The following is a 26151-nucleotide window of genomic DNA, read 5'->3' on the forward strand; positions in this document are numbered from 1 at the left end:
GTCCATCTTGTTTGGTAGTGACCGTAGATTAGCGAGGTGGATCGATGGGAGCGGCATTCGAAATCCACGCTGCCGTAGCTTGACAAGCACGCCGGCTCGCTTCCCCCTCCTACGCCGGCGTCTCAAAGCTCCGTACAGAGCTGCTACGCCGCTCGCGAGCAGCCCCGAAAAACCTTGTAGATTTTGGTGTGTCGGTGAAAATAGTCCAAGAGTGGATTCCCCAATGCTCAGTAACTCTTCCCTCGTGTAACTGAGTCGCGTAGGATCGCAAAAAACAAATGAAAATGACAAAACCAGGAACAATACTACGGAGCGTGTGACCGAGGCTGCCATCTGCGGCACCATCTTGGATCAATAATCAATAATCAATAATCAGATGCCCGAGCCACCTCATCTGGCTCCTCTCGATGTGGAGGAGAAGCGGCTCGACTTTGAGCCCCTCCCGGATGACCGAGCTTCTCACCTTATCTCTAAGGGAGAGCCCGGACATCCGACGGAGAAAGCTCATTTCGGCTTCGAGGGTTGGGACGTAGATCGACGGGTATATTGAGAGCTTTGCTTTTTGGCTCAGCTCCTTCTTCACCACGACAGATCGGTACAAAGTCCGCATCACGGCAGACGCCGCACCGATCCGCCTGTCGACCTCTCGCTCCCTTACACCCTCACTCGTGAACAAGACACCCAGATACTTAAACTCCTCCACTTGAGACAAAATCACCTCCCCGATCCGGAGAAGGCACACCACCCTTTTCCGACTGAGAACCATTGTCTCAGATTTGGAGGTGCTGATTCTCATCCCAGCCGCTTCACATTCGGCTGCGAAACGCTCAAGCGAGAGTTGGAGAGCTCCACTTGAAGGCCCCAACAGTACAACATCATCTGCAAAAAGCAGAGATGCTATACTGAGGCCACCAAAACGGAAACCTTCAACGCTTCGGCTGCGCCTAGAAATTCTGTCCATAAAGGTTATGAACAGAATCGGTGACAAAGGGCAGCCTTGGCGGAGCCCAACCCTCACTGGAAACGATTCCGACTTACTGCCGGCAATGCGAACCGGACTCTGACATCGGTCATATAGGGACCGAACGGCCCGTATCAGCCGCTCCTGTACCCCATACTCCCGAAGTACCCTCCACAGAACTCCACGAGGGACACGGTCAAACGCTTTCTCCAAGTCCACAAAACACATGTAGAGTGGTTGGGCGAATTTCCATGCGCCCTCGAGGACCCTGCTAAGGGTGTAGAGCTGGTCCACTGTTCCGCGGCCGGGACGAAAACCACACTGTTCCTCCTCAATCTGAGGCTCGACTTTCCGACGGACCCGCCCCTCTCGGACCCCTGAATAGACCTTTCCAGGGAGGCTGAGGAGTGTGATCCCTCTGTAGTTGAAACACACCCTCCGGTCCCCCTTTTTAAAAAGGGGGACCACCACCCCGGTCTGCCAATCCAGAGGCACTCTCCCCGATGACCACGCAATGTTGCAGAGGCGTGTCAGCCAGGACAGCCCCACAAAATCCAGAGCCTTTAGGAACTCCGGTCGGATCTCATCCACCCCCGGGGCCTTGCCACCGAGGAGCTTTTTAACCACCTCGGTGACTTCAGTCACAAGGATCGGAGGGCCCACCTCGGAGTCCCCAGACACTGCTAGGCGGAGGAATTTTTCTCAGAAACCCCCTGTTATGCTAATGCTAATGCTAGTGATGCCAAATACACCTTAATGGCCAAAGTTGACTTTTGTTTGTTAATTTTGCCATAAAAATGAAGTCTAATGAATTTTTTTATCAACAAAAAATGCAGGTATTGATGGAGAATAAGAATTCATCATGTTTAAAAGTGCCGTGCTTTGCTGACCAACTAAACAATGGGCCCACAGTCAAAGCGCAGATGGCCAGAGTAAATCTGAGTGAAACAGATTCTAGAAGGTCCGGCCTTGCACAGAATTTAGGGCTTGAGATACTCCCTTTTCACCAAAGTTATTTACGGCTTAAACATCATGCACAAGCGCAAGATTACAAACTTATCAGTTCATGGAAAAGAACCAATTAAAATGTCTATGTTTTACTGCTTGCAGCTGTTGGTGCTCAGAACGCCCAGAGGTGTGGTATTATAATCAAGAAAACTATGTATCACTTTAATTTACATATACTCTCAATAAATAGCTTGGCAGAGGGGCGCAGAATTCAGACGTATGTCATTTGATGACTGCCTCTCCTGCCGGCAGTGGGGCCAATCTTTCTGGTACCGAGTCTGTCCACGGTGTCTGGACAAACAATATGTCTACCTTCCTTCTCTGCATCATGTCAACCAGCTCTCGACCTTTACCTGTTATTGTTCCTACATTCAAAGTTCCTACTCTGAGTTCTATACTCTTGGCGTTCCATTTCGCTCTTTTCCACCGGGCACACCTCCCTCCTCTCCTTCTTCAACCAACAATACTCAATTTTCCACTGGCACCGTGAAGGTCAACAGTACCAATGGCGGCCGTTGTTAACCCGGGCCTCGACCGATCCGGTATGGGATTCAGAGGTTTGATTCGCATAATTGTTTTGGCAATTTTTTTTACACATTTTTTTGTCACATTTAATTGCAAATTACATTCAAACACATGAGCCCAGTTTCCATTTTCCCGAGCTGTGGCGCAAACGATAACGGAAGCGCGGTGGCATTCCAAAGCGGGAAGGCGTTGACTGTTTGAAATTGCCGTCAGTATATGTGATTGCTGCTTAAACTCTTGCTGCAGCTGCTGCGTTATCGCCAAGCCCGGTCGAGGAGTAATAGATTTCATTATAAGCGTAGGAATATCTTTATTTGAGGCCAGGCGGCGATTGAAGTGTTGGAAAGGAATACAAAATATATTGGAGTGAAGGTAAAGCGAATTCAACTCCTGTGACTTTCACCGGAGTGCTCATTAAAACTGAACCTGATTGAATGCACTAATGGGATTTTTATTCCCTCAACGTAATTGCCGTTTGTCGCCGCCGTTCTATTATATTCGGACTGTCTCGTCTGTCGTGTTGCGCTCCTCTAAATGTTGTTGAAAAGGAGCGAAACAAAATCTGGCACTTGAGCATAGTCGTATTTGCATTTGTCGATACTGCGGCAGCAAATCTGTTCCAAATTCAGAAGGTTGTACAATAATACCTCAGCTTACAAACTTAATTGGTTCCTAGAAAATGTGTGTAAGGCGATGATAGACAGAAGTAATTTAGGACTTCAAACTCCTTCACAGGAAGAGCTAATTTTACTAATTTATCAGTTCAAGGAAAACACAATGTTTTATTGCTTTCAGCTGTTAGTGCTTAGAACTCAAGTGGTGTGGTATTCTAATCAAGAAAAATATGTTTTCCAAATGTATCACTTTAATTTGCATGTACTCTCAATAAATAGTTTGGCAGAAGACAGCCAATTCAGACATCTGTCTTCGTCCACAGTGTCTGACTGTCACATCTCTGACAGGCGAAAAATTCGTCTGCCAAACATTTATTTCCCGTGAGAAACCATTAAAAATGACAATAATCCATTTCACTGCCCCATAAACATAATTGTCTACTAAATAAGCCTTTAAACTACGCAAAATGTACATTATTTTATGTATAATAAATATGCTGTTGTATTGTAATTAAAGAAATAAACTGTACTGTATAATGAAGTCATTTTATTTACCTTTGTGATGGTCGTTGTAGTTGCCTCTTGATGATATCCAAGTGAAGTTGCCGTGCTTTCTCTGTGATAATACCCTCATTCACACTTTCCCCTGCTTGCTGCTTTTTGTTAATCCAAATCAACAGAAGTTGTTCAACCTCTTCTATTTCCTGAGACCATTGCTTAGACAACACAGAAACACCCTTAGCCACACGCAGCAATAGGTGACTTAGCATACTGGTACTCAGATGCTAAGTCACACAAACACACATCTCGTTCGTGTTTTTCGATGATCTCCTTCTGCTCAACAGTAATTTTCTTTTGTGTCCTTTTCAGCTTAACACTAGCCTGTGGTGGGTTTTTTTTCAGTCCCAAAAAAGCAAAAGTATCCACTTGACAAACCCCGTCTTCCCTGAGTGCACTCAAAGAAAGTGGGTGTGGAAAACTAGCCACGAAGGCGCTGTTCAACCGTGTGGTTTGGTGTTCTTCTGCCGAAAACTAGTCCGACAGCCAGGGAAAGGGAGCAAGACTAGAAGCTTACGGTCAGGGTTTACATTGTTCTATCATGGTGAAGACAGAAAGAGAAATGGAGTTGGGGTTATCTTAAAAGAGGAGTTCGTTAGGAGTGTCTTAAAAGTAAAAAGAGTATCAGATAGAATGATGAGTCTGAAGTTAGAAATTGAAGGCTTGATGTTCAATGTTGTTTGCGGGGATGCCCCACAAGTAGGATGTGAGCTGGCGGAGAAGGAGAAATTTTGGTTGGACTTTGATGAAGTCATACAGAACATCCCGAGAAGGGTTGTAATTGGTGGAGACTTCAATGGACATGTTGGCGCAGGCAACAAAGATGATGAAGAGGTGATGGGCAGGTTTGGACTCCAGATGAGGAACGCTGAAGGACAGATGGTGGTTGACTTTGCTAAGAGAATGCAAATGGCTATTGTGAATACTTTCTTTCGGAAGAGACAGGAACATAGGGTGACTTATAAGAGTGGAGGCAGAAGTACACAGGTAGACTACATTTTGTGTCAACGGCGCCATCTAAGGGAAATCAGTGACTGCAAAGTAGTGGTTGTTGAGAGTGTAGCCAGACAACATAGGTTGGTGGTGTGTAGGATGACACTGGAAGTGAGGAAGATGAAGAAACCAACGGCTGAAGTGAGGACAAAATGGTGGAAATTGAAAAAAGAAGAGTGTTGCATGACATTTAGGCAGGAGGTAAAACAAGCACTGGGCGGTCCTTCCAGATGACTGGCAAACTACAGCGAACATAATCAGAGACACAGGTCGGAAAGTACTTGGTGTATCGAGTGGAAGAAAGGTAGATAAGGAGACTTGGTGGTGGAATGGGGTGGTGCAGAAGTGTATAGGAGAGAAAGAGGTTAGCAAAGAAGAAGTGGACAAGTAGACAACAGTACAAGGAGATGCAGTGTACGGTTAAAGTAAAGGTGACAAATGCCAAGCAAGAGGCCCATGATGACTTGTATGCTCGGCTGGACAGCAAGGAAGGTGAGACTGATTTTTACAGGCTGGCAAGACAAAGAGACAAAGATGGTAAGGACCTGCAGCAGGTTCGGGTGATTAAGGATAGAGATGGCAATGTATTAACAGGTGCCAGGAGTGTGATGGCAAGATGGAAAGAGTACTTGGAAGAATTGATGGATGAGGAAAATGAGAAGGAACAAAAAGTAGGAGACGTGACTGTTGTGGACCAAGACGTAGCAAACATTAGCAAGGATGAAGTGAGGAAGGCGCTGAAGATGATGAAGGGGGGAAAGGCACTCGGGCCTGATGATTTACCAATCGAGGTATGGAAGTGTCTTGGACAGGTGGCGGTGGTGTTCCTGACTGGGTTATTCAACAAGATCTTAGATGGTGAACAGATGCCTGAAGAATGGAGACGAAGTGTACTCGTGCCCATTTTTAAGAACAAAGGAGATGTGCAGAGTAGTACTAACTACAGAGGAATAAAGTTGATCGTCCCAGTTCCAAAGAATCCAGCACCCTCGGGATTGAACGACTATAGACCTGTCGCTCTGACGTCTGTGGTCATGAAGTCCTTTGAACGCCTCGTGCTGAACCACCTAAAGAACATCACCGGACCTCTGCTAGATCCTCTTCAGTTTGCCTACCGGGCAAACAGGTCTGTGGAGGATGCAGTCAACATCGGACTGCACCACATCCTCGACCACCTTGACAACACAGGAACCTACGCAAGGATCCTGTTTGTGGACTACAGCTCTGCGTTCAATACCATCATCCCAGAACTCCTCATCCCCAAACTTCTCCAGCTTGGTGTGTCCCCCACGATCTGCCAGTGGACCCTCACCTTCCTGACAGGACGGACACAACAGGTCAGACTGGGAAATATATCATCCACAACACGAACCACGAGCACTGGAGCCCCGCAGGGATGCGTCCTCTCTCCATTGCTCTTCTCTCTCTACACAAACGACTGCACCTCTACGCACCCAGCTGTCAAATTCATAAAGTTCGCAGACGACACCACGGTCATCGGTCTCATCAAAGACGGCGACGAGACTGCGTACCGACAACAAGTGGAGCAGCTGGAGCTCTGGTGCAGCCGTCACAACCTGGAGCTGAACACGCTCAAGACAGCAATGCGGTCTCAATGCAGCGCAAGCTAGCACAGTTAGCATAGTGATCGCGCAATCCATGGTGAGGCTCAGCCGGCTGCTGCCTCACCGCTAGTCTCTACTTAATATTTGAAGGGTAAATGTGAAATTTCAGCGATTTTGAAGAAAAAAAATCAAAAAATGGTGAAGTTAAATGGAAAAGAACTTTAAGGTACAAATCACTCAATAAATATAACTGTTTAATTTATTTTTTCATTTGATATTTCCATGATGACAGGTGAGGCATGGTCTCACCTGCCTCCCCTGACTGCACGTCACTGCATGGCACCATACACACTTTTCCTTTCATCCTAGCTGAAACCCTTCTATCACACATCACACCTGACATTTTTCTCCAGCCTGCCTGGACACACTTCTTCACCTCTTTTCCACACTTTTCATTTCTGTGGACAGTTGAACCCAAGTACTTAAAATCTTCCACCTTCTTTATCTCTTCCCTCTGTAGCATCACTCTTGTACTTGGATCCGATTGCAGGCGCACATATATCCAATAAAAGCAATAGTTAAATAAATAAAATCAAAACAGCACCCAGGAAGAGAAAACAGTAAACGATACGATATGACTTGGACGGCGCAGGAGAGCTATGTGGAAGACAAATATTTGAATCAAGTATTGAGCATTTACTCCAAATTAAAAAGGCACTCCTGAGATCTCTCGACAATTATTTACGACATTCACGATTCCGTTTCCTCATCCTTTTATTTAATTCAAGATGGCGCCGCGAGAGTGGCTGCCTTTCCAGCAGCTCCTGTATTTTGTTTTTCTACTTCTTTCTTTCCTTTCCTCTTCCTTTCATAACTTTGCTGCTGTGAAATATACATTTCTCCACTGCGAGACGAATAAAGGTACCTCCAATCCAATCCATATGCAAGTTCTATGGGGTTTATTTTTATTGTTACAGCGGTATTTCCCTCCACCAGAATACCGAAATATGTTTATTAATGTTTTCCTTTTTTATTCCTTTATAAATTTTAGTCCGTTCAATGTTATGTTTATGCCATTCCAATTTTGGTTACTGGGTGGCGACATTGTTTGACACTGGAAATTACCAAGAAGATAAAAAAGGAAGTGTTTCAACGAAACCATGAGGAAGATGCCGGATTGCCTCCATCCTCTAACCATTCCCCCCTTTGTCCCTTCTGGCCTTTGTCACATTTCTTCTTCTTTTCCTTACGGCTTTTCCCCTCAGGGGTCGCCACAGCGAATCGATGTCCTCCATCTATCCCGGTTGTGTGCATCCTCTCCTCTCACACCAGCTACCTTCATAATAATAATAATAATAATACATTTTATTTCAAGCGCCTTTCAAAACACCCAAGGACACTTTACAATAAAAACAATAAAACAAAGCACATAACAATAAAACCATAAGTAAAATGATACATAATAAAATAGCAGATAGAACTATACATTGAAAGCAATTTTAAACAAGTGGGTTTTGAGGTGAGCCTTGAAAATAGGGTGGGAGTCAATATTGCGGATGTTGGGTGGAAGAGAATTCCAGAGTTTGGGAGTATGAGTTGTCCCTCTAATGTACTCATTCCTGAGCTGAACACGCTCAAGACAGTTGAGATGATCGTGGACTTCAGGAAACATCCATCACCACAGCTACCCCTCACACTATCCAACTGCCTTGTGTCAACCGTTGAGACCTTCAAGTTTCTGGGAATCACAGTCTCCCAGGACATGAAGTGGGAGGTCAACACCAACTCTCTTCTGAAAAAGGCCCAACAGAGAATGTACTTCCTGAGGCTGCTAAAGAAGCATGGCCTGCCACAGGAGGTGCTGCAACATTTCTACACGGCTGTCATCGAATCCATCCTGTGTTCTTCCATCACCGTTTGGTTCGGGGCCGCCACAAAAATGGACAAAATCCGACTTCAACGGACAGTTAGGACGGCGGAAAAAAATCATTGGCACCGCCCTACCCACTCTCGAGGACTTGCACACTGCAAGAATCCGAACAAGGGCGCGGAAAATCCTACTGGACCCTCCACACCCTGCCCACCACCTTTACCAGCTACTCCCCTCAGGCAGGCGCTACCGATCCATGCGCACCAAATCCAGCAGACATTTAAACAGCTTCTTCCCCCAAGCCATTAACTCTTTGAACTCTTCAACAGTAGCCAAAATGGAACTGTATAGTGCCACTTAGCAGTTTTTTTGACGACGATACTAGTGCAGCGTGTTCTACCGGAAACAAATTCCTTGTGTGTTCTACATACTTGGCAATGACGATGATTCTGATTCTGATTCTCTGATTCTGATGAGCCATACAATGAAACTCTGGGAAAGAGTAGTTGAAGCTAGACTAAGAGCAGAAGTGAACATTTGTGAGCAGCAGTATGGTTTCATGCCAAAAAAAGAGTACGACAGATGCAGTGTTTGCTTTAAGAATGCTGATAGAGAAGTACAGAGAAGGTCAGAAGGAATTGCATTGTGTCTTTGTAGATCTGGAGAAAGCGTGTGAAAGGGTGCCCAGAGAAGAGCTGTGGCATTGCATGAAGAAGTCTGGAGTGATGGAAAAGTATGTCAGAGCAGTGCAAGACATGTATCATGACTGTAAGACAGTTGTGAGGTGTGCTGTCGGTGTGACTGAGAGATTCAAGGTGTAGGTGGGACTCCACCAGGGGTCAGCTCTGAGCCCCTTCTTGTTTGCTATGGTGATGGACAGGCTGACCGATGATGTTAGACAAGAATCTCCTTGGACCATGATGTTTGCAGATGACATTGTGATCTGTAGCGAGAACAGGGAACAGGTGGCGGAGAAACTAGAGATGTGGAGATATGCCCTGGAAAGAAGAGGAATGAAGATCAGTCGCAGCTAGACGGAATATATGTGTGTGAATGAGAGGGATCCAAGTGCAAGAGTGCTGCTACAGGGAGAAGAGATAAAGAATGTGGAGGATTTTAAGTACTTAGGGTCAACTGTCCAGAGCAATGGAGAGTTTGGAAAAAGAGGTGAAGAAGCGTGTCCAGGCAGGCTGGAGCGGCTGGAGAAAAATATCAGATGGGATGTGTGATAGAAGGGTTTCAGCTAGGATGAAAGGAAAAGTGTATAAAACAGTGGTGAGACCAGCCATGATGTTTGGACTGGAGACAGTGCCACTGAAGAAAAGACAGGAAGCAGAGCTGGAGGTAGCAGAGCTGAAGATGTTGAGGTTTTCTTTGGGAGTGACCAGGTTGGATAGGATCAGGAATGAGTACATTAGAGGGACAACTCATACTCCCAAACTCTGGAATTCTCTTCCACCCAACATCCGCAATATTGACTCCCACCCTATTTTCAAGGCTCACCTCAAAACCCACTTGTTTAAAATTGCTTTCAATGTATAGTTCTATCTGCTATTTTATTATGTATCATTTTACTTATGGTTTTATTGTTATGTGCTTTGTTTTATTGTTTTTATTGTAAAGTGTCCTTGGGTGTTTTGAAAGGCGCTTGAAATAAAATGTATTATTATTATTATTATTATGAAGGTAGCTGGTGTGAGAGGAGAGGATGCACACAACCGGGATAGATGGAGGACATCGATTCGCTGTGGCGACCCCTGAGGGGAAAAGCCGTAAGGAAAAGAAGAAGAAATGTGACAAAGGCCAGAAGGGACAAAGGGGGGAATGGTTAGAGGATGGAGGCAATCCGGCATCTTCCTCATGGTTTCGTTGAAACACTTCCTTTTTTATCTTCTTGGTAATTTCCAGTGTCAAACAATGTCGCCACCCAGTAACCAAAATTGGAATGGCATAAACATAACATTGAACGGACTAAAATTTATAAAGGAATAAAAAAGGAAAACATTCATAAACATATTTCGGTATTCTGGTGGAGGGAAATACCGCTGTAACAATAAAAATAAACCCCATAGAACTTGCATATGGATTGGATTGGATGTACCTTTATTCGTCTCGCAGTGGAGAAATGTATATTTCACAGCAGCAAAGTTATGAAAGGAAGAGGAAAGGAAAGAAAGAAGTAGAAAAACAAAATACAGGAGCTGCTGGAAAGGCAGCCACTCTCGCGGCGCCATCTTGAATTAAATAAAAGGTTGAGGAAACGGAATCGTGAATGTCGTAAATAATTGTCGAGAGATCTCAGGAGTGCCTTTTTAATTTGGAGTAGATGCTCAATACTTGATTCAAATATTTGTCTTCCACATAGCTCTCCTGCGCCGTCCAAGTCATATCGTATCGTTTACTGTTTTCTCTTCCTGGGTGCTGTTTTGATTTTATTTATTTAACTATTGCTTTTATTGGATATATGTGCGCCTGCAATCGGATCCAAGTACAAGAGTGATGCTACAGAGGGAAGAGATAAAGAAGGTGGAAGATTTTAAGTACTTGGGTTCAACTGTCCACAGAAATGAAAAGTGTGGAAAAGAGGTGAAGAAGCGTGTCCAGGCAGGCTGGAGAAAAATGTCAGGTGTGATGTGTGATAGAAGGGTTTCAGCTAGGATGAAAGGAAAAGTGTGTAAAACGGTGGTGCCATGCAGTGACGTGCAGTCAGGGGAGGCAGGTGAGACCATGCCTCACTTGTCATCATGGAAATATCAAATGAAAAAATAAATTAAACAGTTATATTTATTGAGTGATTTGTACCTTAAAGTTCTTTTCCATTTAACTTCACCATTTTTTGATTTTTTTTCTTCAAAATCGCTGAATTTTCACATTTACCCTGCAAATATTAAGTAGAGACTAGCGGTGAGGCAGCAGCCGGCTGAGCCTCACCATGGATTGCGCGATCACTATGCTAACTGTGCTAGCTTGCGCTGCAGTGAGACCGCATTGCTGTGCCTCTGCATATCGCTATTAAAGTGTTTCAAACACTTTTAATATATGAACTAAATTTCTACAGTTTAGCTGGTGTATATTATGTAGAGTTACTCTACATGATAAACACTGTACAACAGTGTTTATTTTCTCATCTCATCTCATCTCATTTTCCGTACCGCTTATTCCTCATTAGGGTCGCGGGGGTTGCTGGAGCCTATCTCAGCTGTCTTCGGGCACGAGGCGGGGGACGAGTGTTTATTTTATTTTATTTTTATCAAAACTGTGTGCATAGGTGAGGCACATAGTTCTCCTGCGTCATGACAGGGGGCGCTGGTGATTACAGAGATTCTTCTTGAGCCTCCTCGGCTGCAGAATAATAGAATTAGTGAGAGCAAGCTACAGTAAACAGTTAGCAAGTTAAGTGCAACCATCCAGTCGTTTTTTCGTGTTGCTTGGCCTTATTTTCAGAATGGAGGATTACATTTAAATTAAAAGAAATAGAGAGACTTTTAAAACTGTTGCCTTTCTTCAGAAGGAGCGGTGCATGGACTTCATTTATAAGTAAAGGTAACACGATAATCACGTTTTTTTTCTATGCTACAGTTTATATAAAGAATGCTGACATGACATTTTAAACAAAACACGTTAACTGTTGCCAATCAAATGGTGAATAAACTACTCTGTAGAGTTCATATGTTTGTAAATCTGACTGTGATGACCTCAGTGCCTCACCAGCCATTAACCTCACCGCACATCACTGACAGGTAACATGCGACCGGCACGACTTACGACCGCCTGTACTTACGACTACGACCTACAGACCCTATTTAAAAAAAATAATTCTATGCAACGCGCAAGGAGACTTTTAAAACTGAAGAAAGATAAGGAAGGCTTCTACAAAGAAGGTATCGATACCTTTCTTCAGAAGGAGCGGCGCATGGACTTCATTTATAAGTCAAGGTAACACGATAATTATGTTTTTTTAATTCTTTTTTTCCATGCTACAGTTTATATAAAGAATGCTGACATGATATTTTAAACAAAACACGTTAACTGCTGCCAATCAAATGGTGAATAAGCTACTCTAAAGAGTGCATATGTTTGTAAATCTGACTGTGATGACGTCAGTGCCTCACCAGCCATGAACCTCACCGCACGTCACTGAAATTTACAGTATTTATTTTAACACCATCCAACAATTATCCATTGTAAGAGGTTTTGAATAATGGCTTTTTTTCTAGGTCATCCAAAATTAATATAGAGTGGGGTGGGTTGTTAAGATTAAGTAAACCTGAATGACTGCCATGAACCTGGACTGGAGACAGTGCCACTGAAGAAAAGACAGGAACCAGAGCAGAAAGTAGTAGATATGAAGATGTTGAGGTTTTCTTTGGGAGTGACCAGGTTGGATAGGATCACGAATGAAAATATTAGAGGGACAACTCATATTAGAAGCTTTGGAGAGAAAGTCAGAGAAGCCAGACTGAGATGGTTTGGACATGTCCAGAGGAGAGAGAGTTACTATATCGGGAGAGGGATGCTGAGCCTTGAACTGCCAGGCAGGAGACCGAGTGGAAGACCTAAGACGATGTTTATGGATGTTGTCAAAGAGGACATGAAGGTAGCTGGTGTGAGAGAAGAGGATGTACAAAACCGGGTTAGTGCTGTGGCGACCCCTGAAGGGAAACACCGAAAGGAAATGAAGATGTGAGCCTGCAAAATTATTATTTGGCTTCCGCTGTGTACTGCATACACTCGTCCATACCGTATATTGTGTTCGTATATACGCATTTCATCCATGAAAATGTCGAGCAATTATGCAAACGGTGCATTAAATGCACGTACATCCATCAAGATATTCGTGTGTGAATATGACATATTCATTAACTGAATAGTGTTTATAATTTTGTATGCAGAAAAGACTAGCTTGCTTTTTGTTGTTGTTGCTGTTGTTTTAACTCATTCTGCCATTACCAAATTTAATCAGGAATTGAAAAGTGTGACGTGGAGCGCCATTCCCGAATTTGTTCGGGTGTTGGTTTCTCTAGTGTGGGGTGCCGATAAAGCTCTGGTCAGAGATCTGGCAATGTTTTCCCCTTCCACGGTTTTGTCCATGTTAGCACTTAATTACATCATTCAGCTTTTGTTAAAAAAGCTGAAGATGTAATAAATCAATATGCATAAATCAATATGTATTGTATTTTGTACAGCTGCCCCCATTTCAAGCTCAGCTAAATTCAAACCCATATAACTTAGGAATTAACCATATTTTTCCTGATTAAAGAAGAGTCTAAGGTTTCCAACACTGTATTGGATGTTTGTGTAGTCCTAAAACTCAATATTATGCGGGTCCTGCAATTTCAGTAAAAATGAAAAAACCCTGCCACTGGAGTGGACACATTTTTGCACGTCTGGCACTGAATGAGTTAAAATTAAGTCCTCCACAAAGACGTGAAGTCTGCACACATGTCACCTTCAACGACCTTCCGTGCCAGCCTAAAGAGGAACAACACGTATTACACCTAAATTGTTGCAATAACGAGGGAAAGGTCATATTTGTCACCGCCAGTCATCACTCACGCCGACAGGAATGTTGTTCCCGCCAACAGTCGGGCAATAAAGCCTCACTGCCGAGCTATTGCTCTCCTTGATTGGAAAGATTTAAGAAGTCTTTCGGCGCGCAAGCTAATTAGCACTAAATCTCGCTTGGATCCATTAGCGGGAGCTAATCGCTAAATTACCTGTCCAGAGTGAGGCATGTCTTCAAACCTAAGATGTAAAGCGGGCATTGAGCTCCCTGTCACCCTTCGGAATCTACTAGAGCCATGTTGGACCAAATGGGCCTTTGGGATATGCCGCTGATTTTCTGGCGGAAGATCCAGGGGCCATTGTAGAACAAGGTGTGATGTGCGTTCCAAACGGAACGCACGTCACCCCTTGTTTTTTTCCGCCGATTTCTCACAGCACCATTTTCACGTCCGTCTTGTATTCCTTTGTGGACGTCTTGGGTGAGTTTGGCACTGTTGTTCTAACCCAGTGGTCCCCAACCTTTTTTTGCGCCACGGACCCGTTTAATGTCAGACAAAATTTTCACGGACCTGCGGATAAATACAACAAAATAAAATGATACGACAGGCATGGAAACTGTTTTTCCTTTCTTTTAAATATATTAATAAACCTGAATCCATTGTGTATTTTTATACAACTTTATTAGCAGAGTCCTGGTAACATCGCGCCAACAACAACATATGTAACATCGTCTCTGCCCCTTAACGCTCTATGGTCACCATGGTAATGTTTAAATGTGCCTTGAAAAATACAACTCATTACAACTGAATCAGTGGGAACCCTGATCTTGTTTCATTGCAACAAGATGGTCCCATCTAGAGATAATGGGAGAGAATGGGTTTTCAGTGCTCTTGTGGCGATCTCGGGGTATTCTGCCATCACGTTAATCCAGAACACCGGCAGAGTTGTTGTCTCAAACATACTTTTAAGTCTGCCATCATTTGCAAACTTCAGCAGTTGTTCTTCCTCTTGCACGGGCATGCTGGATTCACCTGGTTTGTTGACAAATGGGTTCCGGATCCATTCCTTGGCAGTTCGTGCGTCTTTTGTGGCTGGGAAGTAGCGCTCGAACTCTTTTAAAAGCAAAGACAGGTGCTTGTGCATCAACAGGGGGAATGAAGGCTCGGGCTCAGTCTCTTCCAAAAACCCAGCCAATGTTTGAAACATGTCAAATACACTGCTATTCACACGCCGTCCCCACAAATCCAGCTTGGCTTTAAATGCAACTACTTTATCAGCCAACTTGAAGACAGTTGTCATTTTTCCCTGAAGTGGACAGATTGAGTTCATTGCGCAGGTTGAATATGTCGCACAAGTAAGTGAGCTTTGCGACCCATTCCTCGTCACGGAAATGCGCTGCAAGCGGTGACTTTTCATTTTTCAAAATAAAACATAATTCAGACTCAGATAATAAATAAAACGGAAATTACAGTAGGTAAATTATTTATTGTTTCTGCGCGGCCCGGTCCCAAATGACCCACGGACCGGTACCGGTCCGCGGCCCGGGGGTTGGGGACCTCTGTTCTAACCCACATTATTTACAAGTATTCTACATTATTTGGTGGTATTGCACATTTTTTTGCAGATTTCCTATTCTGTACAATTTGGGATGATTGATTGTAGCCATTTTGAGGTGATTTGCAGTCGTGTTATATCAACTTTTCCGACATTCGCTGTAGTTTCATTTCAATTTGCACAATATTTTTGTCAATTTACTGCTGTGTTTTTTAACCTGTGCAACTTTCGAGTAATTTATATGGGTTTCATTTTACCCTTTGCCGTTTTGGTGGATTTATGGTTGTCATGCTCTGACTTCTCGCTTCATGGAAGTCTACTTTCCGCCTTTCATAACATATTAAGCCTCTTAGTTCCCATTCATCCATTTGATTTTGCGATTCAGAGGGTCACGGGGGGTCGTGGGGTCTATACCAGGTGACTTCGGGGACACCCTGAACCAGTCATCAGCTAATCACAAACACACAAATCACAAACACAGAAGAAATTTTGAGTGTTCAATCAGCCCGCCACACATGCTTTTGGAATAGGGGAGGAAAGGGAACACCCGCAGAACACCCACACAGGCATGGGGAAAATATATAAACGCCACACAGGAAGGCCAGAGCTGGGATTGAATCCACGACCTCTGTATCACGAGGTTGACAGGCTAGCACAAGTTGTCCACTGGTATGTTTGGCACAGTTTTATTTATTTATTTATTTATTTATTTAATTCAACAAATTATTACAACAGTCAATCACATGACAGTGAACAATCAACCCCATTTTTTGGGGGTGAGGGGTGTATGGATCTTGTATTAATCATCATCTCATTTCAACCTGCGTAACTTTCTATTTTGACAGGAACTACGAGCATCCATTCGCTGCCTGTGAAGGCATTCATCAGTTGAACAACACTTACGTGCTCTGCAGGGAATGCGATGTTTAAAGTTCATTAAAATGTTAAAGAGCCCATTAAATTGAAAGACAAAGTAAAATTGCAATAAGCTGCACTCTCCGCCTCCGGCAAACAGGACATTGTTTTTTTTGAGGCTGAGAAGTGAAATACTGCGCTCGACTCACGTGCTGCCGAGCAACCTGTGATTTAGCGCAGTGAGGAGACCAAAGGATACAGTTGAAAAAAAAAATCCCGTCGGGAGGAAAGGTAGTTCTTATCTTTGTCTCTTTTGTGTGTGTCTGTGCAGCAGGAAAAAACAGGCGGGGCCGGGTGGGGTTGGGGGTGGGGAAATCAAAAATGGGTCAGATAAACAGTCTGGTCTCCTCCTATTACACAATCAGCGTGAAGAAGGATGAACTTCAAGCAATGAATTGGAATTTTTGTAAAACATGCAGTTGTTAGACTGAAAATAGGAATTCACTGAGACTTATTTGTTAGTCCCGTAAGAGGTGGAAACTGAATAAAGAACCCAGTCCCCCAACGCCTTGTTCATCATCTCAGGGGACTTCAATCACGTTTCCCTGAAATCCTCCCTCCCAACATTCACACAGTATGTAACTTGTGCCACCAGAGACAATAACATATTGGACCTATTTTTTTTCAAACGCCAAGGATGCATACAAACCCCCCCCCCCTCCCCCCTCTCGGAAGAGCAGACCACAATATGGTTTATCTCCAGCCTGTGTACAAACCCCTTGCCCAGAGGCAACCAGCTGTGACCCGCACGATCAGAAGATGGTCCACAGAAGCTGAAGAAGCTCTGCGGGACTGTTTTGACTCAACCAGGTGGGAGCTCTTTACTGAGATTCATGGGGAGGACATCACCAACACCACCACAGACTACATAAACTTTTGTGAACAAAACACCGTACACACCAGCACTGTGCAGTGTTTTACCAACAACAAACCATGGATTAAGCCCGACATAAAAGCCCTCCTGAAGGAAAAGAAAAGGGCTTTTGTGTCGGGCAACAGAGAGGAACTGAAGGCCGTGCAGATCCAACTGAGGAGGAAGATCAGAGAGGGGAAGAAGGCCTACAGGATGAAAATGGAGAAGCAGCTGCAAGCCAGCAATGTCGCTGGTGTCTGGAAGGGCCTGAAAAACATCTCAGGCCACAAAACCCCAATGACATTGAACGAAAAAGACAAGGACTGGGCAGATGAACTCAACCGCTTTTTCAATCGGTTTGACAAGACGCCAGCCGCCCCCGGCCCACCATCAACTTCACCTGTAGCTGCACCTGCACCAACTCTCACTGTGGCCGTACCCTCCCTGCCCCCTCTCACGACCAGCTTTCCGCAACCAACAACTGCCCTCCCAACCGTTGCCACACCCTCAGCCGCCACTCTGCCTCCTGGTTCCTGCCTGTCTGTCACAACTGCGCAGGTGAGGAACCAACTGAGGAGGATGCAGGTGAGGAAGGCAGCAGGTCCGGATGATATCAGTTCCCGACTCCTCAAGACCTGCTCCGACCAGCTGTGTGTCATTGTCCAGCACTTGTTCAACCTGAGCCTGAAGCTGGGCAGAGTTCCACAGCTGTGGAAAACGTCATGCCTGGTCCCAGTGCCCAAGATTGCCAACCCAAAGGAGCTCAACAGCTACAGACCGGTGGCGCTGACGTCTCAAATTGATGAAGACGCTGGAGAGACTCGTCCTCGCCCACCTGCGACCGCTGGCAAGCTCATCGCTGGACCCGCTACAGTTTGCCTACCAGCCCAGCATCGGTGTGGAGGATGCCATCATCTACCTCCTACATACGGCGTTGCTGCACCTGGAGAATGCTGGGAGCACAGTGAGGATCACGTTCTTCGATTTCTCCAGTGCCTTCAACACCATCAGCCAAATCTACTGGGGGACAAGCTGCGGCATGCCAGAGTCGCCCATCACCTCACATCCTGGATTACAGATTACCTCACAAACAGGCCACAGTACGTGAGGGTAAAGAACTGTGAGTCGAGCAGGCTTCTCTGCAGCACCGGAGCGCCGCAGGAAACAGTCCTGGCTCCATTCCTCTTCACCCTCTACACCTCGGACTTCAACTACAACACCCCAACCTGCCACCTTCAGAAGTTCTCTGACGACTCAGCTATTGTCATTACAGAGGGAGACGGTAGGGAGTACAGGGGAGTGACAAAGGACTTTGTGGACTGGTGCCAGCAGAATCACCTCCAGATCAACACCGGGAAAACCAAGGACCTGGTGGTGGACTTCTGCAGGAAACAATCCTCACCTGCACCATTGAACATCCAGGGTTCGGCCATTGGGAGGGTGACCTCCTACAAGTACCTGGGTGTTACTCTCAACAATAAACTGAACTGGACAACAAACACGGATGCCCTAATCAAAAAGGGACAGAGTCTTCCTACTCAGGAAACTGAGGTCTTTTGGAGTTCAGGGGTCACTCCTAAAGACTTTCTATGACTCTGTGGTGGCATCATCCATCCACTATGGCATTGTCTGCTGGTCAGGCAGCATCACCACCCGGGACAGAAAAAGACTGGAGCGCCTTTTCAAGCAGGCCAGTTCTGTCGTGGGCTGCTCGCTGGACTCTTTGGAGGAGGTGGGCAACAGACGGACGCTAGCTAAACTAAAAGCTATGATGGACAGCCCCTCCCACCCCCTCCTGCCCACCCTGACAGCACTGGGTAGCTCCTTTAGCCAGAGACTATTACACCCGCGCTGCAAGAAGGAGAGTTACCGCCGCTCGTTCCTACCGACTGCTGTCAGGCTTCACAATTCTCAGTGATCACATGTGAAAAAAAAAAAAAAAAAAAAAAAAAAAAAAAGAGACTGGATACTTGTAAATATGGGTTTTTGCAATATATCAAATGCATTTCTTGATTCTGCACTATGTACAGTTTTTCTTATGGAACGGTTTTGCACATTTACATTTGCACAGTATACAGATGACACTTTATTTTGTTATGCTTAGAATATCTTGTTTTCTATCCTTTCACCCCCACCCCTAACCCATCCCTTTTTCAATTGCTGCTGTGGACTGCAAATTTCCCCATTGTGGGACGAATAAAGGTATTCTGATTCTGATTCTGATTCTGATAACCCTCCTTGAAGCCAAGAAAAAAAAAAAATGTTTTCGTTCTTGCATCATCATTTGAGGACAACAACAAAAAACTAATCTGCAAAACAATTACAGCAGCTTCTGTACAAACTAATGAGGTGTCACTCAATGTTGTTTGTCGAAAACAGATTTTTTTTATTTTTACCTTGTTCTGAGCAAAAACAAGTCATGCAGACATTTTTTTTCGTCATTCTGTCATCACATGAGACCGTAGGAATGAAGTAATTGCAGATCAGGAAAGTCGTCATTGTGGCCTTTCATACGGGGTTTTTACTCAGTGTGCTGATTTTTAACTCATTAACTGCCATTCACGAATTCGTTGTGGGCGGGAGGTGCCGATAAAGCGCTGGTCAGAACTCTGGTAATGTTTTTTCCCTTCCACGAGGGGGTAGCATTTGCCTTTTGTAAAGCCACCCACATTTCAAGCTCATACATGGCTTGGTGTTCATCCGCCGAAAACTAGTCCTCCAGCCACCGTGGCGCCGTGTGGTTTGGTTCGTCCGCCGAAAAGTAGTTCATCAGCCGAGACTATGTGCTCGTGAATTTAATGTTCGTGAGGCGAAACGTTTGTGAGCTGAAGGATTCGTATGCGGAAGTATCACTGTATCTCTATCTATTAGCTAGCTATATTTTTGATAGCTAGCTAATAGCTATCAATAGCTTGATGTGACCGCTGCGTGTTTAGGGTATTATATTTTATTTATGTATTATTATTATTATTATTATTATTATTATTATTATTATTATTATTATTATTATTATTATTATTATTTAGGGTGCTATAACACGTTTTTCTGATGTCAGTTAGGAAACAAAAAAAATTGTGCCAGTTGTCCTTTAAGAATTAACTCCTGATGAAAGAAGATTGTCTAAGGTTTCTTAAGCTGCATTGAATGTTTGTTGTCCTAAAACTCAATATTATGTGCAATTTCAGTGAAAATGGCAAAAACCCTGGCACTGGAGTGGACACATTTTTGCACATTGTCTGGCAGTAAATGATTTAACTGCGGTTTCATGTTTGTAGGTTTGGGGGCACAATGATGAAATAATGACACATCTGCCAAGGCCTTGCCAAGGCCTTCCATACAATGTACGACTCCATCTGGTCTTTTGTGATTTTTGATTTTAGTCTGAGTGAAAAATGGCCATTGGCAAACCCAACTAGCCATTTCCAGTCGACGTTCTTGACCAACCCAAATTCGAGTAGCCGTGAGCCTCGCTTGCTTGCGCAAGACTTTCAACAATGAAGAAAAGCAAAGCACTTTGCCACAAAAGTGCCATATGTTAATGCTCCCCCGGCTCTAGAGGTGAGGCAGAGATGTGTTATAAAAGGCAAGCCACATGCGCTTTATTGCAAGTGGTGCGCAACATAAATCACGAAGCAAGAAAATGGAGGCAATAACTCACCTCTGGGTTTGCTTTTTGTCCCTTCCGCTGATAGCGTGTGTGGGGGGCGGGAGAAAACAGCAGGTTAGATAGGAAGGGTAGAGCGAAAAAGAAACAGTGATAATTATCAGTCAGGAGGAAGTATACATTTAAATTTACAGACAGCCAAAAGTAAGAGTCACTTTCGTCACAAATGGGTCATTTTGGATGACATGCAATCAATCGTGAAAATCCGGGCCCCAAAAGCGAAAAACGAAGACTTTGGATATGATGTCAGATGGTGAGTGTGCGTTACTTTTATATTAGTGTTAGTGGTGTGAGTGTCCGTTCCTTCCGGGTTGAGTGAACACTAGCGCGTCACCTGTAGTAAAAATTCTTATCCTGTGACTATAAAATGCCCTTGAGAGTTTTGAAAGCCGCTTATAAATACAATGTAAATAAATAGATGAAATTAAAATACTACAAGTCACAATTCAAAAATACCATCTTTCCCGATTCATTCATCACCGCATTTGAATTTGAATGTCAAATGCTCGTGCGAGAAAACTATGCCGACTTTGACAGTTCTTTTGAAATCGCGACGCAGCCCCTGAAAGGATTATCATTTAGTGAACAAGGCAAACAATTAAGAGCGAAAAAAAGCAAATCAACAATGTAAATCATTCCCACGAGGTTCTATTTGGTAGACTACGACAAGGCGATAACCTTCAACTTTTCTGATTACTTTCATCATGCTAATTTGTTTGTCTTCAAAAGTTTCACACAGACACGTGTATGCTTGAGAAACCATTTGAATCTGTTCTGTGTTTCATGTCCATAATTCAACACATCCATCCTTGATGCTCAAAAATGTATCTCTCAAATCATCTTACCCCACTGAAATGAATAGGCCTCCCTATTCATTTCAGTGGGGTGAGATGATTCATTCACTCCAACCTGAGGACCAAAAGCCAAAAAATATGAATATTTCTGAATAATATATGCAGAGCGAGAGGTGAGAGAGAATAGGCCTCCCTATTCATTTCAGTGGGGTGAGATGATTCATTCACTCCAACCTGAGGACCAAAAGCCAAAAAATATGAATATTTCTGAATAATATATATACTGCAGAGAGAGAGAGAGAGAGAGAGAGAGAGAGAGAGAGAGAGAGAGAGAGAGAGAGAGAGAGAGAGAGAGAGAGAGAGAGAGAGAGAGAGAGAGAGAGAGAGAGAGAGAGAGAGAGAGAGAGAGAGAGAGAGAGAGAGAGAGAGAGAGAGAGAGAGAGAGAGAGACGTGGACGTTTTCTCCAAATACAGTGAGACCTCAACTTACAAACACCTCAACTTACAAACTTTTCATCTTACAAACGTCAAATTTATGAAAATTAAACCTTATAATAAGCACTATTTTCATAATACACACCCACCACGGCTGGCGGAGTGATCTTCGGCGGAAGCACACGACCGAACAGCACCAGAGGTTAAGTTACCAACAGTCCTTATGGAAGGTGACTCTCCTTCCATAAGCAATCAACGACCATCAAAAAGGTAAATAAAACTTTATTTTACAGCGCAGTTTATTTCTTTAATTACAGTCGTCATGTAATGCGCCTCACCTGTCCAAACAGCAATTCCCTTTGACCTTCGACCTCCAACGCCGAGTGACTTTATGATACAATGCAGTGTATTTCTTTCATTACAATACAATAGCACATTTATTTTACATAGAATAAGGTATGTTGTGTGTAGTTTTAAGGCTTATTTAGTTAAAAAGTATATTTTATGGAAACCCGGGAACGGATTGTTCCCATTTTAATGGTTTGCTATGGGAATTATTTTTTTGAGATACACACTTTTCGCCTTACACACTCTGTCTGGGAACCAATTAAGTTCGTAAGTTGAGGTCTCACTGTAGATGGATAGATGGATAGATAGATTAATGGGTTGATAGATAGATAGATAGATAGATAGATAGATAGATAGATAGATAGATAGATAGATAGATAGATAGATAGATAGATAGATAGATAGATAGATAGATAGATAGATAGATAGATAGATAGATAGATAGATAGATAGATAGATAGATAGATAGATAGATAGATAGATAGATAGATAGATAGATAGATAGATAGATAGTGGTTCCCTTCCTCAATGATTGAAGATAATAATTTCAATCGGACGTCAATTTTGACATAAGTGACGCCAGAACCACCAACTCCCCATACAGTCACTTGAGGTCACTTCTTGTTTGTGACGTGGCACCGGGCACCGATGGCGTGGTTGATTGCTCGCTGTGATGTCGTTGTCAAGGGCAACCCTTTTTGGGGGGGTGATCCTTATAAACAAGGCGTTGATAAAAATAGCAATGTTTTATTTGACGCGATCAATGTTGAAACGACGCTTATCCTCTCCGCTGATATGAGAGAAGTGCAGCCATCGATCATAACAATGGCTGACACGTTTGCAGAGGAGGCGCTTTGAGAGGCGGCCTCGTGTGTAACACTTTGCGTCGGCGTGTCCCGTTTTTCTCACGTTTTCACACAACCAGCACTTTTCCTGTGATTGCTCAAACACGGGACCCCTCCCACCGCCCCCACAAAAAATGTCATTTGTTTTCATTAAACAACTGCAAGGGAAAGGTTCGAAAGTCGCACTTAATAATAAACCGGGGAAACCAAAATCTGGATGGATGTGACCCAATTATTGTTTTTGTTGTTGCACTTCACTGTGACTTCTTTTAAAATTCGTATGATAGGTAAGCAGTTGATAGGGGGCATAAAATGAGACCTGCGACTTGTCAAGCCAAGTAGAGTCTCTTCCACGTTGGGCTCACTGTAGGCCGGATTAAACGAGACGACCCACGAGACGAACGAGACGTACGGGTGCTGAAAAACAAAGCACGTCGGCGGGAGTCAGATAAACGAAGCAACGAGACAAAGAACTAATGGAACCAGACGGGCGGAGAGAGCAATGTTCCTGGTCATTTCTTCCACTGAGAAGTGTCCTCAAATGCAGTACAGGCCCTCACCTCCATCGTCGCGACGTGACAAAGTCCCCCCCCCGGGAAGATCGCTGCAGAACTAACCGACGGAATGGGAGCGTTTCATCACATTCCGCTCACGCGTTCGCGCCCTCGGGCGGAATTGCGAGAAAGCTCGGCGCAGTCGGCAGGCGAAAGGCAGGTGGCTGAGATTTGGGTTGTGAAAACATATGCATCAATGGAAGGGGTTTCCCCCCACTGAGTTGTCCTGATAAATGGAAACACTTTTTTTTGCTCGACAAAGTTATTGTCACGGTGTAAAGGCTATAAAAAAAAGAAACCCCCGACATCGGTGTAAAAGCAAAATATATCAAAGCTGATGTCATTTCCAACTTCAATGAATGCAACACCTTAAACCACAGGTTTCAAAGTGACGGCCCGGGGCCAATTCGGGCCTGCTACATCATTTTATTCGGCCCGCATAAGCAAATCAAACTTCTCAAATTCCATGATGCTTGCTAAAGTCTGAACCAAAATTTTAAATCGTCCCATGTAAACCACAATAAAAGTCATTATTTTGGACTTCAACTTTGAAAACTAGTTATTCATTAATTTGTTGTGCACTCTTTATGTAATATGTGGAGGGGATTAAACATTCATACCCAAAATCATAACGGCCCTTGAGAGGAAACCGTAACTACTTGTCCCGCGGCAAAAAAAAAAAAAGTTTGACACCCTTGCCTCAAGCCAATATGAAAAAAAATGTCAAAAAAAGGAAACCATTCAAAACTGCATTTTTTGGAAACGTGTCATCCAATATCGTCACCAAGGAAGCAAAAACGCATATTTTGCAAGCGTCAAAGACGCCCCCGTCGTCGGGAGGAGAACACTTTTATTTTCATCTTCCATTTGATTCCTTTCACTTTATGGGCAAGCACTTCTTTTCTGCGGCACTGCCATTGTTTCCCATCAAACATGATGGCAATGTAACTCCCACTCCATCCAAAATGAACAAGATAACATTTCCAAATGATCATTTTTGGCTGAGTGACAGTCTAAACGATGCTTCCAGACAAAATATGACACATGCTTCAGAGACACACTACATCACTTACACACATGCACGCGCACACACACGCACACACACACACACACACACACACACACACGCACACACACACACACACACACACACACACACACGCACACACGCACACCCGCACACACACACACACACACACACACACACACTCACACACGCACGCACTCTGTAAAATACTTTTCTTTTTACGGCTCGTCATTATACAGCGCGCACACATCACATAATCCATATCTGTACACTTTGCATTTTTCTAACTACACACTTAATCTTCTTAATACTACCTGCTCGTAAAGTGCCAAATAAGTCAGCGTGAATATTGAAAATCCAACCGTATGTGAATCACTTTAATTCAGCAAGATATTTAAGAACGACTGCTTCCTTGGAGTGTATTTTGATGGCCGTATTTGTTGTTTTATCGCGTAAGAAGCCGACAGGATTCGCGGAGTTAAGCCAGTCGAGGAAAACCTACGGTAGCCTGTTTGTTGCAAAGCAAAAAAAAAATATATATATATATATATATATATATATATGTTGTCTGACTTTATTTAATACAATTCGTAAAATACACCCTGCTCCTCCCTCCATTTTTGAGGTACACCAGCACTTTGCAAATCGTGACAACTTTCATTCGGCCAAATTGCTTTCTTTTCCGGTCTAATTTAAAAATGAATCAATAAATAAATCTTTCTACTGGCTTTTGGAATTTTTGTTTCGCAGGATCCTTTTGTGTTGATGGTTTGGACTTTCCATAAACTGTTTGCAATGAGCAGGCACATCAATCAATCTGTTGGGACCATTTCAACCCAGCTCCCACTTTTGGGGGCAAACAGGTCCCACTGAACAGAAAATACTCACAAACGTCTCTCCCAAAAAATAAAAACCTACATCCACAAAAACACAGCACACACACCCACGAGCACACACACACACACACACACACACACACACACACACACACACACACACACACACACACACACACACACATTCCTGTTTGAACGACTTTGTGAGGTCCGGGTAACTCCACATCAGGAGTGAGGACCACCCTTTCTGATAAGTTTAGAGAAGAACCAGTGTTATATTTGAACACTAGATGTCCCCCTAACTGCATTTCCCACTTCAACTTGTTTAAAAAACAAAGCAATAAGAAGTGGACTTGAGAGTGGAATCACTAGACAAGTGAGGTCCGAATGGGTAAATCCCGGGACCTCACTCATATAGTGAATTATGTTCGAAACATCGTTTTATTTATTTAATTTTTTTGTTTGGTTGATTCAGTTCAGTTTTCAAACCACTTTTTGTGTCAACTTTTACCTCTCATTATCACCTACAATTACACGGCAGACATTTTGTATTTTAATTGTGTGTATATATATACAGTAACGTCTCGTTATATCGATATTCAAGGGAGTCCGAAAAAATATCGATATAACCGGGACTATCGATATATCCGACCCTGTTTGCATGTAATTTTCTCCGTGCGTGCATAGAAATAGTATCGATATATATATATATATAGAGAGAGAGAGA

The 26151-nt window shown here is 43.7% G+C and overlaps 1 protein-coding gene across 1 annotated transcript in view; it reads right to left on the minus strand.

Moving 5' to 3' along the window:
- Positions 1-26151, minus strand: part of LOC148888071 (cell adhesion molecule 2-like) — a 185287-nt gene that overhangs the window by 54790 nt on the left and 104346 nt on the right. The window contains exon 2 of the mRNA XM_089014235.1: positions 20580-20606. Within this exon, the coding sequence (XP_088870361.1) occupies positions 20580-20606 (27 nt within the window). The remainder of the gene's footprint in view (positions 1-20579; positions 20607-26151) is intronic.

The sequence above is a fragment of the Hippocampus bargibanti genome, linkage group LG14, assembly GCF_051943395.1.
Source record: "Hippocampus bargibanti isolate YZ-2025 linkage group LG14, ASM5194339v1, whole genome shotgun sequence".
NCBI classification, from domain to species: Eukaryota; Metazoa; Chordata; class Actinopteri; order Syngnathiformes; family Syngnathidae; genus Hippocampus; species Hippocampus bargibanti.